The 14,427-nt window shown below is 60.1% G+C and overlaps 1 protein-coding gene across 1 annotated transcript; it reads left to right on the forward strand.

Annotated features, from left to right (window-relative positions):
• Nucleotides 1-935: 935 nt before the first annotated feature.
• Nucleotides 936-12,601, forward strand: SLC22A11 (solute carrier family 22 member 11; the record flags this gene model as incomplete). The annotated part of the gene is made up of 9 exons (XM_081269357.1): nt 936-1,328; nt 2,214-2,317; nt 4,797-4,951; nt 5,030-5,198; nt 6,624-6,747; nt 8,528-8,643; nt 10,409-10,623; nt 11,686-11,794; nt 12,394-12,601. 9 exons carry the CDS (start codon nt 936-938, stop codon nt 12,599-12,601), a joined length of 1,593 nt encoding a protein of 530 aa, XP_081125483.1.
• Nucleotides 12,602-14,427: the final 1,826 nt, after the last annotated feature.

A 14,427-nucleotide genomic window follows, 5' to 3' on the forward strand; every position in this document is an offset into this window, starting at 1 on the left:
ACAGGCCACTTCCTCCCCGTGTGCTTGCTCAGCTCTGGCCCACAGGGGGCTGCCAAGAGATGCCAGGAAATGGTAGGTACGGTCCCCACCAGGGGGGACCTGCAGTCTAACTGCAGCAATCTGGAACCTCAGAATAGAAGCTTCCCCAAATAGCCCGTCTGTGAGCTGGTCTCCCGGTACCACCTGGTAGGAGGTGCACACGGAGAGGAAGAGGGCCAGGCTGGAGCCCTCCCGCCAGCTGGGTGGCCAACCCTGTGCCCACTGCCTCCTGCCCAGTGCAGGAAGCCCGTTCCTGGGCTCTCAGTTGGCTTTAGCCCCTGAACTGATGTGGGGACGGGTTCAGGTCAGGTCAGTGATTTCCCGACTGGGAGGCCACACCGAGAAAGCCGGGAAGGGTCAGGACGAGAGAATGAGCTCATCCGACCAGCGGGCACGCTGCACCCTGCTCGTCACACCCGAGCCTGGAGCCCACGCTGAGGTGAAACTTTAACCAACCCTGTGAGGCAGCAGTCTGGAGAGGTTCCCTCTCAACTGTCATTCAGTAACACCACAGCCGTGCGTCTTTTTAAAGAAATTATTTTTATTAACCCACTTGACTTTTCCCTCTTGGTGCCCGAGAACCCAGAAGGCGGCTCAGCCCTCCCGGAGCCCAACTTGTTGGGCAGCTGGAGCAGACTGGGGAACTGGGGGTGCTCCCTGCTGATGTCCCCTCCGGGGAGTGTTGAGACAACCGAGAGGTCACTGCTGGGAACAGGATAGGGAGGAATTCCCTCAAAGCCGTTGCAGGACCTCTCCGGACTGGCTCAGCTAGTTACAGGACTACTGTCCCTCCCCAGCCTGGTCAGGGCGAGGGACCTGGATCTTGCATATGCAACTGGTCCCAAGCAGCAGGTCAGGCCCTCACCTGCCCACTGACCACCAGGGCCGGCTCTGCCATGGCATTTGAACAGCTCCTGGAGGGGACCGGGGGCATGGGCCTCTTCCAGGCCCTGCAGGTCTTGACCCTGCTCCTCCCTGCCATCTGGATGCCTTCCCAGCTGCTGATGGAGAACTTCTCCGCTGCCGTCCCGGACCACCGCTGCTGGGCCCGCGTCCCGGACAACGGCTCCGAGACCCCCACCAACCTCTCCCTTGAAGCCCTCCTGGCTGTCTCCATCCCACAGGGCCCCGACCAGCAACCACACCAGTGTCTCCGCTTCCGCCAGCCACAGTGGCAGCTCCTGGACCCCAACGCCACGGCCACCAACTGGAGCCAGGCCGCCACAGAGCCGTGTGTGGACGGCTGGGTCTATGACCACAGCACCTTCACCTCCACCATTGTGACCAAGGTAAGGGACTCTCCACATCAGCCTGCTCGGCTCGGCTCCCTTGACAGCCACCCACCCACAGCTGAGGACCCAGTGGCCTGTGTCTCTGATGATACAGGACGTGATACTCTTTCATGTTAAAGAGTCACTCGGTGATATTTGTTAAAGTGCCCCAAGGAAGACTTTACCCAGGACATTGTGATAGGGTCAGAGATTGGGCTCAGTCCAAATATAAATGGGCAATGTGTAGGCGAGGAACTGGGGGGGACCAGTGGCTGAGGGGGGTTGTGGCTAAACCGACCTTGCAGGATTCCTGCCAAGTCAGGCCAGGCCGTCAGACGGCACTGGAGGGGGCGGGGGAGGCTGAAGAACCGCCAGATACTCAGAGTGGGATGTTCTTGCTAAACTCACTTTAGCGGGTTCTTTGCTAAAATCAGATTGTACAGGAAGTTCCCAGGTGGGCCTAGGAGAAGGTTCAGGAAAATGACCAAGGTTTGGCCAAGCGAAGAATTTTTATCTCTCCATACGTACTTCCTGGCTGCCTGTGTTGACCCCCGTCTGGACCTGGGCTGGGTCACTGATGGATGAGGAGGCCCCTAGGGGTGTCCCGTCGGGTTTCAACCAGGAACATGGGCAGAGCAGACCCTCCCCCTGCAGCTTTTAGGTGGCAGTCACTGTTTCCAATGCGTGTCTCTGGTCCCAACTTCCCCTAGGTCGTGGGGGGAGGGTCCTATGATGGCCTCTACCTGGCAAACAAAGCTGTGAGGACCATGCCGCTGTGCAGCTGGGTGACCCTGGAGCATTGAGGTCACTGCCAGCAGACCCGTCTCCCACACCGTGGCCTGCCACCAGGAGCTAGGGACCCATGGTGGGTGGCTGACCAGGTGCCTCCTCCTCTTCTTCCAGTGGGACCTGGTGTGCAGCTCCCGGCACCTGAAGCCCATGGGCCAGTCCGTCTACATGGCCGGGATCCTGGTGGGCTTCTTCATCTGGGGCCTCCTTTCCCACCGGTGAGTCTCTCCTCCCCTCTGGCCTCCCTCAAATCAGAATCACAGAGGCCAGAGGCACAGAGGTACCAGAGGAGAGTCCCTGTTCCCTAGGAGATGGAGCCCCTAGATCTGCCCTGTGTCCTGAGCTGCAGGGACAGAGACTCCCGAGAACCTGACATCTGAGCCCCCATGCTGTTAGCCTGGACGGTGGGACTCGACCCTCGGCCGCGGCACCCAGCTGCCCCGAGCAGCTACTGTGAGCCGGGGCTGTGCGCCCTGCCCTCGGGAGCCAACGGCCTCCTGAGAGAAACAGGCTCCTCGTTTTCTGAACTCCGGGCTCATGACGTGCGGTGGAACAGAAATATGGGCAGGGCCCACGGGGACAGGATGGGGTGGACTCAGATGGGGGGTGGAGGGGTTTCCAGAGGAAGCAGCATCGAGCAGAGGCCCGCAGGGCAGCCTGACAGAGAGGAAGAAGCCAGAGGGCGTCAGTTGTGTCCAGGGCTGCATTGCCTAGTGGTCAGGGCCATGTCCTGTGTCACACAGGCCTGGAGAGGTGGACCAAGGCCAGAGCCGGGGGACCTGCAGGCCTGGTTGGGCTGTTCTCCTGTCTCTGAAGTGGCCAGATCCTGCCCCTCACCCCCCCCAACGGCATTGTCTTGCACGTCCTGAGATGGGGTGTCCCCTCAGCCCTCCTCTCTCAGGCAACACGGGGACAGTTCTGGGCCCACATGCTCCTGGCTCCTGTGAGTGGGAGGCCAGCTCTGCCTGGGGGTCCCTGTCCCTCACAGCTGCTCGTCACCCCCGCCCCTCCAGGTCTCCTCCTCTGCCTCCTCAGTGCCTCCCCTGCCTGGCCAAGGTAAGGGACTCCCCACATCAGCCTGCTCGGCTCGGCTCCCTTGACAGCCACCCACCCATAGCTGAGGACCCAGTGGCCTGTGTCTCTGATGATACAGGACGTGATACTCTTTCATGTTAAAGAGTTACTCGGTGATATTTGTTAAAGTGCCCCTTAGACCTTGGCCAGGCTCCCCAGAGCGAACCCTCTCCCATGTCCCACTGCCCCACCCTCAGGTCAGCAGCCACAGGCCTGCTGCCCGCGGCCTCTCCCCTCCCCCACCAAGCGGCCCTCACCTCCCCACCAGCCTCTCCTCTGCCCCTTTGTCCTCCGGTCCTAAGGCCTCCCCTGGACATGTCACATGGGCCAAGCACCTGCCAGGCACAGGGACACCCTTGGTCTCAGGAGAAATGGGTGGGGAAGGGGGCGGGGAGGGGAGCCCCCAGCTTGTCCAGGACACAGGTGAGTAAGTCAGTCACCACGGAAAGGTATCGCAGCTACCGAGCAGACAGGAAAGAGCTGGCCAGGACAGGGCAGATCTGCAGACGGACTGGAGCCTCCTCTGACCAGGTCACGTTTACGCTCAGACCTGAGGCTGAGAGGAAAGCTCTCCTGGATGAACCTTCCTTCTCTAAGCTTCCAGAACATCCACACTCCTGGTTTGCCACCCGCCTACCAGGGAGCTCAGCCTGTCCCTGCCCATCCATCCCTCCCCAGGTGGACAGCAAGGCTAGTCCAGCCACTTCCACTGCGCCCTCTGGGCTAGGCGCCTACTGCTGACCATACCTAATTGGCCCTCGATCTAGAGGTCTAGGAGGCAGCACAAAAGCTCAGGCACTATCCCCCCCAACACCCCAACCCACCAAGGCGCCATCCTGTCCCCAGGGAGCCCAGCAGACTTGTCATTACTGTGCTGTATGGTCCTGGGCACGGCAGGACCCAGGCAGCCTGCATATGGTCCAGGTTCCACACTCAGGGGCTCCATCCCAGGACTCGTTGCTGTGTCCTGGGGGCCATCTATACTGGAAGCCAGGCTGGGATTGATCTGTGGGTCCCCTGGTCTGGGCCTGGTGTTCACACTCCTGGGCGCTGTCCAGACAGGCAAGGCCAAGGTCTGCCTCCAGCTCCACCTGCTCAGTGTGCACTGTGATTGCACCGAATGAGTCGCATCTGGGGCTGGGCTGGCCTAGAGGACACGGTGAGCCCAGGCACCAGGATGGGGGTCGGCCTGGTCTCTTGGGACTTCCTGTCCCCGTGGGCAGGTGAGGACCGGGCTGGCTTACCTAGGGCCATGTGCACTTGGCCTCCTTGCTCCACAGCCCCCTTGCTCGGGGTTTTGATTTTCACAGCAAGCCCATGAGGCATGTCATTATGAACATCCCAGTGTGTGCCCAGGTCACCCAGGAAGGGCAGCGCTGGACTCAAAGCCAGGCGCATCTGACACCAAAGCCCACGTTCTTGACCACGGGCCACACTGCCCCTGAGGGCACAGCACCTGGCGTATGGAGACCAGTGCTCCGTGCGCACTCCCAGCAGCTCCAGAAGCTTCCAGAGGCTTTGCACCAGTTTCCTTGTCCTCAGGGGGGGGGGGGGGGGGCTCAAAGGCAAGCGCTTGCCACGCGTCCTCGTCCTCCAGGCCCTGCTTGCTTGTCTCCCCAACAGGTTCGGGCGGAAGCCGATGCTGAGCTGGTGCTGTCTGCAGGTGGCCGTGACCAGCACCGGCACCGTCTTCTCCCCGAATTTCTTCGTCTACTGCAGCCTCAGGTTCCTGAGTGCTTTCGGGCTAGCGGGCATCATCCTGACTTTGTCAACGCTGAGTGAGTCCCTTGGGGGTGCCCCTGCCCTGGGGGAGGGGGAGGGCACACCCTCACCTGTGCGTCTGCATCGCCTTCCAGTGGTGGAGTGGACCACGACCCACAAGAGGGCTGTTTCCATGACGATACTGGGATGCACCTTCAGCACGGGCCAGATGGCCCTGGCCGGCCTGGCCTTCGCCCTGCGGGACTGGAGGGACCTCCAGCTGGCCGTGTCCGTGCCCTTCTTTGCCATCTCCCTGATATCCTGGTCAGTGCAGGGTGGGGTGTCCTCCTGAGGGGGACCCGGGGTGGCAGGAAGTCCCTTCCACCTACTCCACTGCCCTGGCTAGCTGCGGTCCTGACCTGTGGGGAGCCCTAGATGACGATGACATGAGCTGGGCCCTCCCTGCTCGCCAGGCAGTTTCCGGTGACATTTCAAAAAAGACAAATAATGTTTCTACCTTTTTTTGGAAAATGGGAAGATCTGGGGCCACCGGCCCGGATTCCCGCCAGAGTCCCAGAGCAGCCTTTGCCTCTGGGCTGGGCTTCGGGTGGCGTGACTTCCCTTGGCTCACACCCGTCCCCCACACCAGGTCGGTCCTTCCAATCACTTGGCATCAAGTCATGAGGACCGACGTTGGCTAGGAAAACACATCACTGTCACTGTGCTTCTTGGTGCTGCAGAAATTCCTGAGGTCTGGGAACACCTGCTTGTGTGGGGACTGGGGGAAGGGACACAGGAGAACAAATACAAATTAGTGTCACCATAAGTTCTCTTGAGAGGGAGCCCGGCAGAGCTGGGCACTGATGAGCCTGCTGTGGGCGGGTAGAGGATGACATTCGCCCTCAAATATTTACTGAGCTCCTGCTCCAGGCCAGACATCAGACCAAAACAGACAAAAAGTCACCACTGTCATGGAGTTTGTATTCTGTAAACAGGATTGACAGGAAGGAAGGCGGCCATCCCATAACTGTACAGATTAGGTCACCTTCGTCACGTGGGGCCAGTGCCTACCTGGTGTGGCTCACAACACCAGGGGCGTATCAACACGTCTTCTAATAAGGATGATGAAGTTATTGGTCTGGTTTCAGAAGAGGAACTGAGGCCCAGAGGTCATTTGTTCAAGGTCACCCAGTCAATGAGTACCAGAGACCGGATCAGAACCCTGGCAAGCTGCCTCTTGAAACCGCGGTGTCAGACTCCTCCGGAAGTCCTTCTCAGCTTCCCTGCACCTGAGCCCTGGTGCACGGGGCAAATCACTAGGGAAATGCTTCTCCCAGCCCGTTTGTCCCTGAGGTTGGGGAAGGGCAGTCACTCAGTTCTGCCTGGGGATGTTTTAAATGAGCCTTAAACAAAAATGAGCTCAGTACCACGTGGCCATTCTATTAGAGAAGTGGCCCCCAAATCACTGGACAGGTGGCCACCTCTGGGTACATCCCCTGCCCAGGTATCCTGGCCAGACGCACAGCTCAAGTGGGAAGGTTCTTGGCAACTGAGGGTGGCCAGGCACTAGGACCCAATTCTGAGCCTCCTGGCCTGGCACTGGAAGCACCCAAGAGGAAAAACCTGTCTGTCTTTGGTACCATCCAGCTGGAGGCCCTGCCACCCACTGCCCCTCCCCCCATGACCCAGAGAGTCCCAGTGGGAACAGGGACAGTCAAGTCCCGACCAAAGCACCTGCTTCCTCAACAGGTGGCTGCCAGAGTCTGCCCGGTGGCTGATTATCAGGGGCAAACCAGAACAAGCGCTTCAGGAACTCAAGAAGGTGGCCAGGATAAACAGCCATAAGGAGGCCAAAAAGACGCTGACCATAGAGGTGAGATGCTGCTGTTTGTGACCCACAGTGTGAAACTTGACCTGGGAAAGGACATCCACTGAGGTGTCCCCCTGTGTTATCAGCACCATCCCACTACCATTTCCCAACGCCTCCACCTACTCCACCAACAGCACAGCCGTCAGCATCTCTACAAACACCGATCTTGACACTGTCATCATCCCCATCTCCACAGCCATGCAAACACCATTACCACCATCACCGTCACCGTCACCACCGTCACCATGAATATCACCACCATGGCCATCATCACCACTGTCACCACCACCATCACCACCATCACCATCACCACCACCACCACCATTATCATCATCACTACCATCATCACCACCATCACCACCATCACCACCATCACCATCATCACCACCATCCCCATCATCACCACCATCACCACCATCACCACTATCACCATCATCACCACCACCACCATTATCATCATCACTACCACCATCACCACCATCACCACCATCACCACCATCACCACCATCACCACTATCACCATCATCACTACCACCACCATTATCATCATCACTACCACCATCACCACCATCACCACCATCACCCTCATCACCACCATCACCATCACCACCAACATCACCACCACCACTATCACCATCATCACCACCACCACCATTATCATCATCACTACCACCATCACCACCATCACCACCATCACCATCATCACCATCACCACCAGCACCATCACCACCAACATCACCACCACCACTATCACCATCATCACCACCACCACCATTATCATCATCACTACCACCATCACCACCATCACCACCATCACCACCATCACCATCACCACCAGCACCATCACCACCAGCACCATCACCACCAACATCACCACCACCAACATCACCATCACCAGTATCACCACCATCCCCACTGTCACCACCATCATCACCACCATCCCCACTGTCACCACCATTACAATCACTACATCACCATTGTCACCATCATCACCATCACCATCATCACCAACATCACCACCACAATCATCACCACCAGCACCATCACCACCATCATCACTACCATCACCATCACCATTGTCACCACCATCACCATCACCACCACCATCATCACCACCATCACCACTGTCACCACCATCACCACTGTCACCACCACCACCATCACCTTCACCACTGTCATCACTATCCTCACCACCAAAAACAAAACACCCTCATTATCACCTGCACCACCCACCGCCAGCCCGCATGTGCTGCACACCTGCCTCCTGGCACTTCTTAGTGTATTTGGGGAACAGGTTGTGCTTATTTAAAGGTAGCTCTTTCCAGAAAGCAGGTGTCAGATGGGGACATGCTGCGGAGACTAGAGGAACCCTGAGCTCTTGGGGGTGGGAGGACCGAGCAGGCTTCCAAGGAGGAAGTCATGGTGGGGCTGAGATGAACACAGGGTGGGCAGGACCAGAGGCACAGGAGGACAGGGTGGACACTCAGGGAGCACTGAGGAGTGGCTTGCTGTAGCTACCCTGGAGCCAGCCAGGGGACGGAGATGGACAGGGGAGCATGCCAGCCTGGGCAACAGGTCCCTCCTCCACTCAGGCAAGGTGGCCTTGGGAAACGTCAGGGGTCCAGAGGGAAAATTCTCTGCCTCATGGCACCCCAGCACTGGGCACACCAGTGTCCAGAAGCCAAGACCATCTGCCCACCCCTCCCCACACCTGGACACCACTCCAGGCGTGAGGCAGGCAGGGCCATTGTCCCAACATCACTGTGCCCTGTTCTCCCTGGAGGTGCTGATGTCCAGCATGGAAGAAGAGATGGCCTCTGCAGAGGACCATGGGTCAGTGCTGGACCTCTTCCGGGTGCCAATGCTCCGCTGGAGGACCTGTGCCATGCTGATGGTGAAGTACGCTGTCCTGGTCCCTTCTCCCAGAGACAGGACTGGGACATGGGCCAGTGTCCAGGCAACACAGTGTCCTCAGGCCTCACAGGAGTGCCCAGGAGGCCAGAGGCCTGGCAGGCAGAGAGGGTGGAAGGGACCCAGAGGCTGGTTTGGGTTTGGCCAGCTGTGGAGCCAGCACTGGTCAGGCTGCAGCCAGGGACCATCCAAGGCTGCTGTGGGCCTTGGAGACTTAACCCAGCAGCTGCACCCCACCCCGGAGGGCAACTGGGCTGGGCATCGCCTCTCCCCTCAGGGCACCCCATTCCACAGAGGGGGAAAGTGGAGGCCAGCGGGCTCAGTAACCCACCCAAGATGATGGAGCTGGCGCTAGAACCCAAACTGAGCGGCCTTCCCGCTCATGGGCTCTGTCACCACTAGGCCCCACTCCCAGGGCCACCTGGGACCTGCAAAAGCCCCTTAAATTCCATTGAAGTGACGTCCAACAGCTTATGAAGAATGAAGATCAGGTTGATTAGAATTTTATCTTGAAATAAGACTGAAGATAGGGAAAAAGTTTATTTTGTGCTGTATATAACTACATACGGGCTATTCCAGCAAATATTCGCCACCTCGGACAAAGAATAGGATAAAATGCTTTTTAAACTCTTTTATTTTTAGCCTATTTTTTTCTGATACATTAGGAGGAGGCCAACATCCAGGGCCACTCCCCCCCCCACCCACCCCCCCCACTCAAAAAACCTTCCAGGCTCCCTCCTTTCCGGCCAGTTTCCTCCGTTATGCAGACAGAGGCTGCGAGCCGAGACCCTCTTGGGTTTCAGCTGATAACCCAGCTGTTACCGAGGAAGGTTCCGGATCCCTGAGTGTCCTGGCCACTTTGGGCCCCATTCATGCTGGCCTCAAGTGACACTTGCATAGAAACCCTGAGCTCTGCCGGCTTCGGGTCGCAGTAGTCGTGGCCAGAAGGCAGGGCTGAGGGCAGCGGCCATCCTAAGAGGATGGGGACACATTTTAAAAGGGGCGGGATTAATTTCACCTCACCGTGGGGCTGAGTGTAAATCTAACTCCCACCTCCGGAGGGTGGAAACCCAGGTTCTGTGGTTCAGATGCCTGGGGGCTCCAGGGCTGGGGCTGCCCCCAGGAGCCCACCGGAGAGGAGGGAGGCAGGCAGGGGTCTAGGAGCTGGGGGCTGGGTGGCTCTTCCAGCCTCTGGGGCTCTTGTGGGCTGTGGCCACCAGCTGAGGACAGCACTCCCGAGGGCTGGGAAACGGGCCCTCTGCCCTGAAGGAGCCTCGGCTGCAGAGTCCCCTGGGGACCCACCGGGTGAGTGTCCTGTCTTTCAAGACTTCAAGGATGTAGCATCTGGAGACCCGTCTGTGTGACTGGCTTCTAGAAACCAAGCCAGAGGGCTGGGGGTCACTGAAGGGGCAGCACAGCTTGACCCATGGAGACCCCTGAGACTGGCCTTGGGACCAACCAAGACAGCGTTAGGTCATCCAGCTGGTCAGTGGCCACGGAGCCCCAGAGGCACCACCCCAGCCCATTGCCACCCTGCCCGGGTGTGGACTGGAGGCTGTGGCCTCCCCGCCTCTTTCTGGGGCGAGCCTGGCCCTGGGAGACACGTCCTGCACTGGACAAGCTTTTCGCGCTCTGGCCATGGCAAGCTCTGACGGGCAGACCTCGTGGGTGATGGGAGGTGACTCGGGGGCTGGGGTCCCTCTCCTCTGGGGTGGGGTCCCGGGCCGGGACCCACCTCTGGCTCTGCCCGCAGCTTCTCCCTGCTGTTCTCCTACTACGGGCTGGTCCTGGACCTGCAGAGCCTGGGCAGGGACATCTTCCTCCTGCAGGCCCTCTTCGGAGCTGTGGACTTCCTGGGCCGGGCCACCACCATCCTCTCGCTCAGGTTCTTTGGCCGCCGCATAACGCTGGCGGGGTCCCAGGCCCTGGCCGGCGTCTCCATCCTGGCCAACATGCTGGTGCCACAAGGTGAGGCCCAGGGACCCGCTTCCCTGCCCACCCCACCGCACTGGCCATCTGGCCTCCTCCCCTCCCCCAGCCCCAGGGAGGAGCGTGTTTGTGGCCACAGTCACTGTCCGCCAGCTCTGACGGTCACACTCGCCGCCTTTGTTGCCCTGGCTCAGGAATCCAGTGCCCCCAGCCAGCCCTGCCCCTGAGGTTCAGAGAGGCCAAGCTGGTGCCCAAGGTCACTCAGCTAGCGAGACAGACGGGGGTGGGTAGAGATGTTGCTCACACTGAGGCGGAGAGAGCACCGAGCACAGTGAGTGTGTGCGTTGTGCGAGCCATGTGCGTGCGTGTGCGTGTGCGTGTGTGTGCACATGCATTTCTTCTCTCTCATTAAACAGCACGTCAGGCGTGTGCAGGGATCTGGGGAGACTGCCAAGGGCCCCGTCTTCCTTTCTTCTTTCTGAATGAGGCTGTGAAGCCCCAGAACCGGGAGGGAGGCAGAGGACGCCCGCGGCAGCCAGGAGGGTCTGATGGAGGAGGAGGGAGACGGTGTCCCACCCCCCCCCCACCCCGCAGGCCACAGCAGGAACCCGAGCGCCCAGTGACACACTGCACTGAGAACACCTCCAAAGACTAAGCCTTTCCGTGGGGATCTCACCCGACAGTTTAGAAGATTTTCCTATTTCTTTCCTTAGGTGCTGGGGATCAAACCCAGGGCCTCCCCCATGCTAGTGCAGCGCTCTGCCACAGAGCCACACCCCAGCCCTCAAGGCCCTTTGTGACCAGGGGTGGGAGGGGAAGTCGAGACCCTTGGCAGAGTGAGCCAGACCGGGACCTTCTTGCCAGGCCCGTGCCACCGCCCCCCCACCCCCGGTGCCTGCAGACAGGCCAAGGCAGTGAGATGGCTTCTGGGGCCCAGCCCACGGCCAGGCTACCTCATTCTGCACTGTCCCCACCTGGCTCTGGTGGCTGGCCCTGCATCAGCCCTGCCGGGGGGCTGGCAGGAGAACGCGGCCCCCTGCTCCCGCCAGCAGCTCTCCGGGTGCCCCTCGTGCAGACCCACTGCCCCCTTTCTCTGTGCAGACCTGCAGACCCTGCGCGTGGCCTTCGCTGTGCTGGGGAAAGGATGCTTTGGGATGAGCCTGACCTGCCTCACCGTCTACAGGACGGAGCTCTTCCCAACCCCGCTGCGGTAGGCTGGGCGTGCCTGGAAGGGCCGTCAGGGTTAGGGCAGGGCGAGAGAGGAACCCCAGGCGGGGCCCTGGGAGGGACCTCGGGATCCACAGCCAGGGCGGGGAAGGACCTCCCAGCACAGGCCGACTGGGGCCTCCTGCCTGGGGCTTGCCATCCTCGGGTCCCTTTGCAGACCAAGGCTGCAGGACCGGCCTCTGGAGCCTGCACCAGCCCACGGCTGACAGTTGGGTAGACTGAGGCTCGGGGTGACAGACTCGCCTGGCAGAGGGCGGGAGCAGCTCGTGGGGCCACTTGTGGTGCCCCGTTCTCCCGTCTGCCCGTCCCCTCCTGAGCTTGTTTTGGATGAATATTTACTGAGTTTGTGGCTGTCGTGGGGAAACCTGAACTCAGTGACCTCCCAGGAGCGCTGAGGTGAGCCCTGGTCACCTAAAGAAATGACACACCCTGAAGAGTCCTCCTAAAGGACCAGGTGGGAAAATCCAGGTGGCCCGTGGAGGAGGCAGCATTTGTGGGCGGCCTTGGGGAAGGCCACTCTGCAGCCCTTCCCGGCACCCCGCTGCTGCAGTGGCAGCCGTGACGTGGCCCCCTTCCCCACAGGATGACCGCGGATGGCTTCCTGCAGTCGGTAGGCCGCCTGGGAGCTATGATGGGGCCCCTGGTCAGGATGGCCCACCAGGCGCTGCCCCTGCTGCCCGCCCTCTCCTACGGCGGCATCCCCATCGTGTCCAGCCTGCTTCTGTTCTCCCTCCCGGAGACCCAGGGACTGCCCCTCCCCGACACCATCCAGGACCTGGAGAGTCAGTGAGTGCCCCGCGGATGGAGCCGAGCTGGGGTTCAGCTCCACAGCCACCCTGCAGGGACGATGACAGGCTGCTCCGCTGATGGGCAGAAAGGCAGGTGGGAGGGATGAAGTGACGAGCCCAGGGTCCTGGCCCTGCAGCTGCACCTTAGGCAGGAAAAGGTGATGGCTAGGGACAGGCCCAGCCGCCAGCCAGCCTGGGGTGAGCGCCCAAGCAGGTTCCAGAACCTCTCACCAAAACCCACCCGAGAAGGTCCACAGTGTCTTCCCTGGTCCTGGTCTCCTGTTCCCACCAAGGCCAGGCCAGAGGGACGCACTGTGAGTGCTTTCCACGCCCCCACCCCCGAGAATAGAAGGAGGGGACATTCCCCGCTCTGTCTTGTAGCCAGAATCACCTCCGTTTGTGAAGTGGCCTTTGACAAGGAAACAAAAAACTCCCCCAGCCTCGCTCCCTCCAGCACCAAGTTCAGCCCCAGCTCCCTGCGTCTCAAGGGGCATCTTCCCAGAGCCACAGACGCCCCCCCACCCCCACCCCCAGGGCCTGCCAGAAGCCAGGTGGAGGTGCCGCAGCTCACCCCGCGGAAGCAGGGCCTTGACTTATTCTTTGACTTACTTCGCCAATGGCCCTTGCCTACTGTTTCAGCACTGTCCTGGGTTGGGGGACACAGCACAGGAAAAGCCCTAAAGTCGCAGGCTCCCCTTCCCTAACCCAGCCCCAGCTCTGCCCTCCCTGATGCAGCTGCTTCACCCCCACTCTCCTCTCTGGACTATTCTAGGGCATCAGCTGTGGCCAGAGGCGACCAGCAAGAAGTGGTCACTCTAGAAAGCACCTGGCTCTAGAAATCTGCCGTGTGGAGCCCTTTGGTAAAAAACTTTGGGGGACAGAGTTGCCTCTTCTCCCATCCGAGGGTGGAAGCCAGGTGGTCTTGCCCAGCCTGGCTGCCTCGGTCAGCTCCATGGACGCCGCGGGTTCTCTCCCTTCCCTGCCATGCCCACACCTTCACACGCCTACTCAGCCACCCCGACTGGAGACGGGCCACCCTCACCCCCACCACTTACAGAGCCCTCATCTGTGAAGGGGGAATGATTTGGGGGCCTCCCTCCCAGCATGGGCCGGAGCTGGCTAAATGAGCCTGCTAGAGGAGGTGCCAGGGACAGGTGCGCAGGTCGCGTCCTGCACCAGCACCCAGCCAAGAGGCAGGTGGGGTCTGAAATCCAGCCCGGCCACCCTGGACCAGCCGCCTGCCACACAGGGGCTGTGCCACTCTGAATAAGGAACTGTTTACCCATCCATCGGGGATCACAGGGGTGGCCAAACACGGGTCAGTTGGATTGACAGCACTTTATCAGTCACGCGCCTTCACAGTCCAGGGAAGACGACTCCATACAGCACACAGAGGTCCTGCACCAAGGACAGCCGGGACTGTGGGAGGCCGGCATGGTCGTGCGGAGAGGGTGGGATGCTCCTGGTTCCTATAGGTGGGTGTGATTGGCCTGTTTGCTGGTGGGCAGGGAACGGAACCCCCACTGGGATAGAGATGACAGGAACAGTACTCGGTGCCCGCATAAGGAGGGACCTCTCTCATATGCGACGCACACAGACCAATCAGTTTTACCTCCTCGCACTCCAAATCCATCTACTTTTCCTTCTCTGTGGCGACCACCTTGATCCATGCCTCCATCGCCTCTGGTCCCTGACATCCGCACCATCCTCATACGCAGCCTCAATGCTTATTTAGAAACACAGTTCAAACCCCCTCTCTGCTTAGAACCCTCCAGTGACTCAGAATGCAGGTCACACGTCTCCCCACCCCCACCCCGCAACAGGACCC

Source organism: Spermophilus citellus (genome assembly GCF_964194105.1).
Source record: "Spermophilus citellus genome assembly, chromosome: 2".
NCBI classification, from domain to species: Eukaryota; Metazoa; Chordata; class Mammalia; order Rodentia; family Sciuridae; genus Spermophilus; species Spermophilus citellus.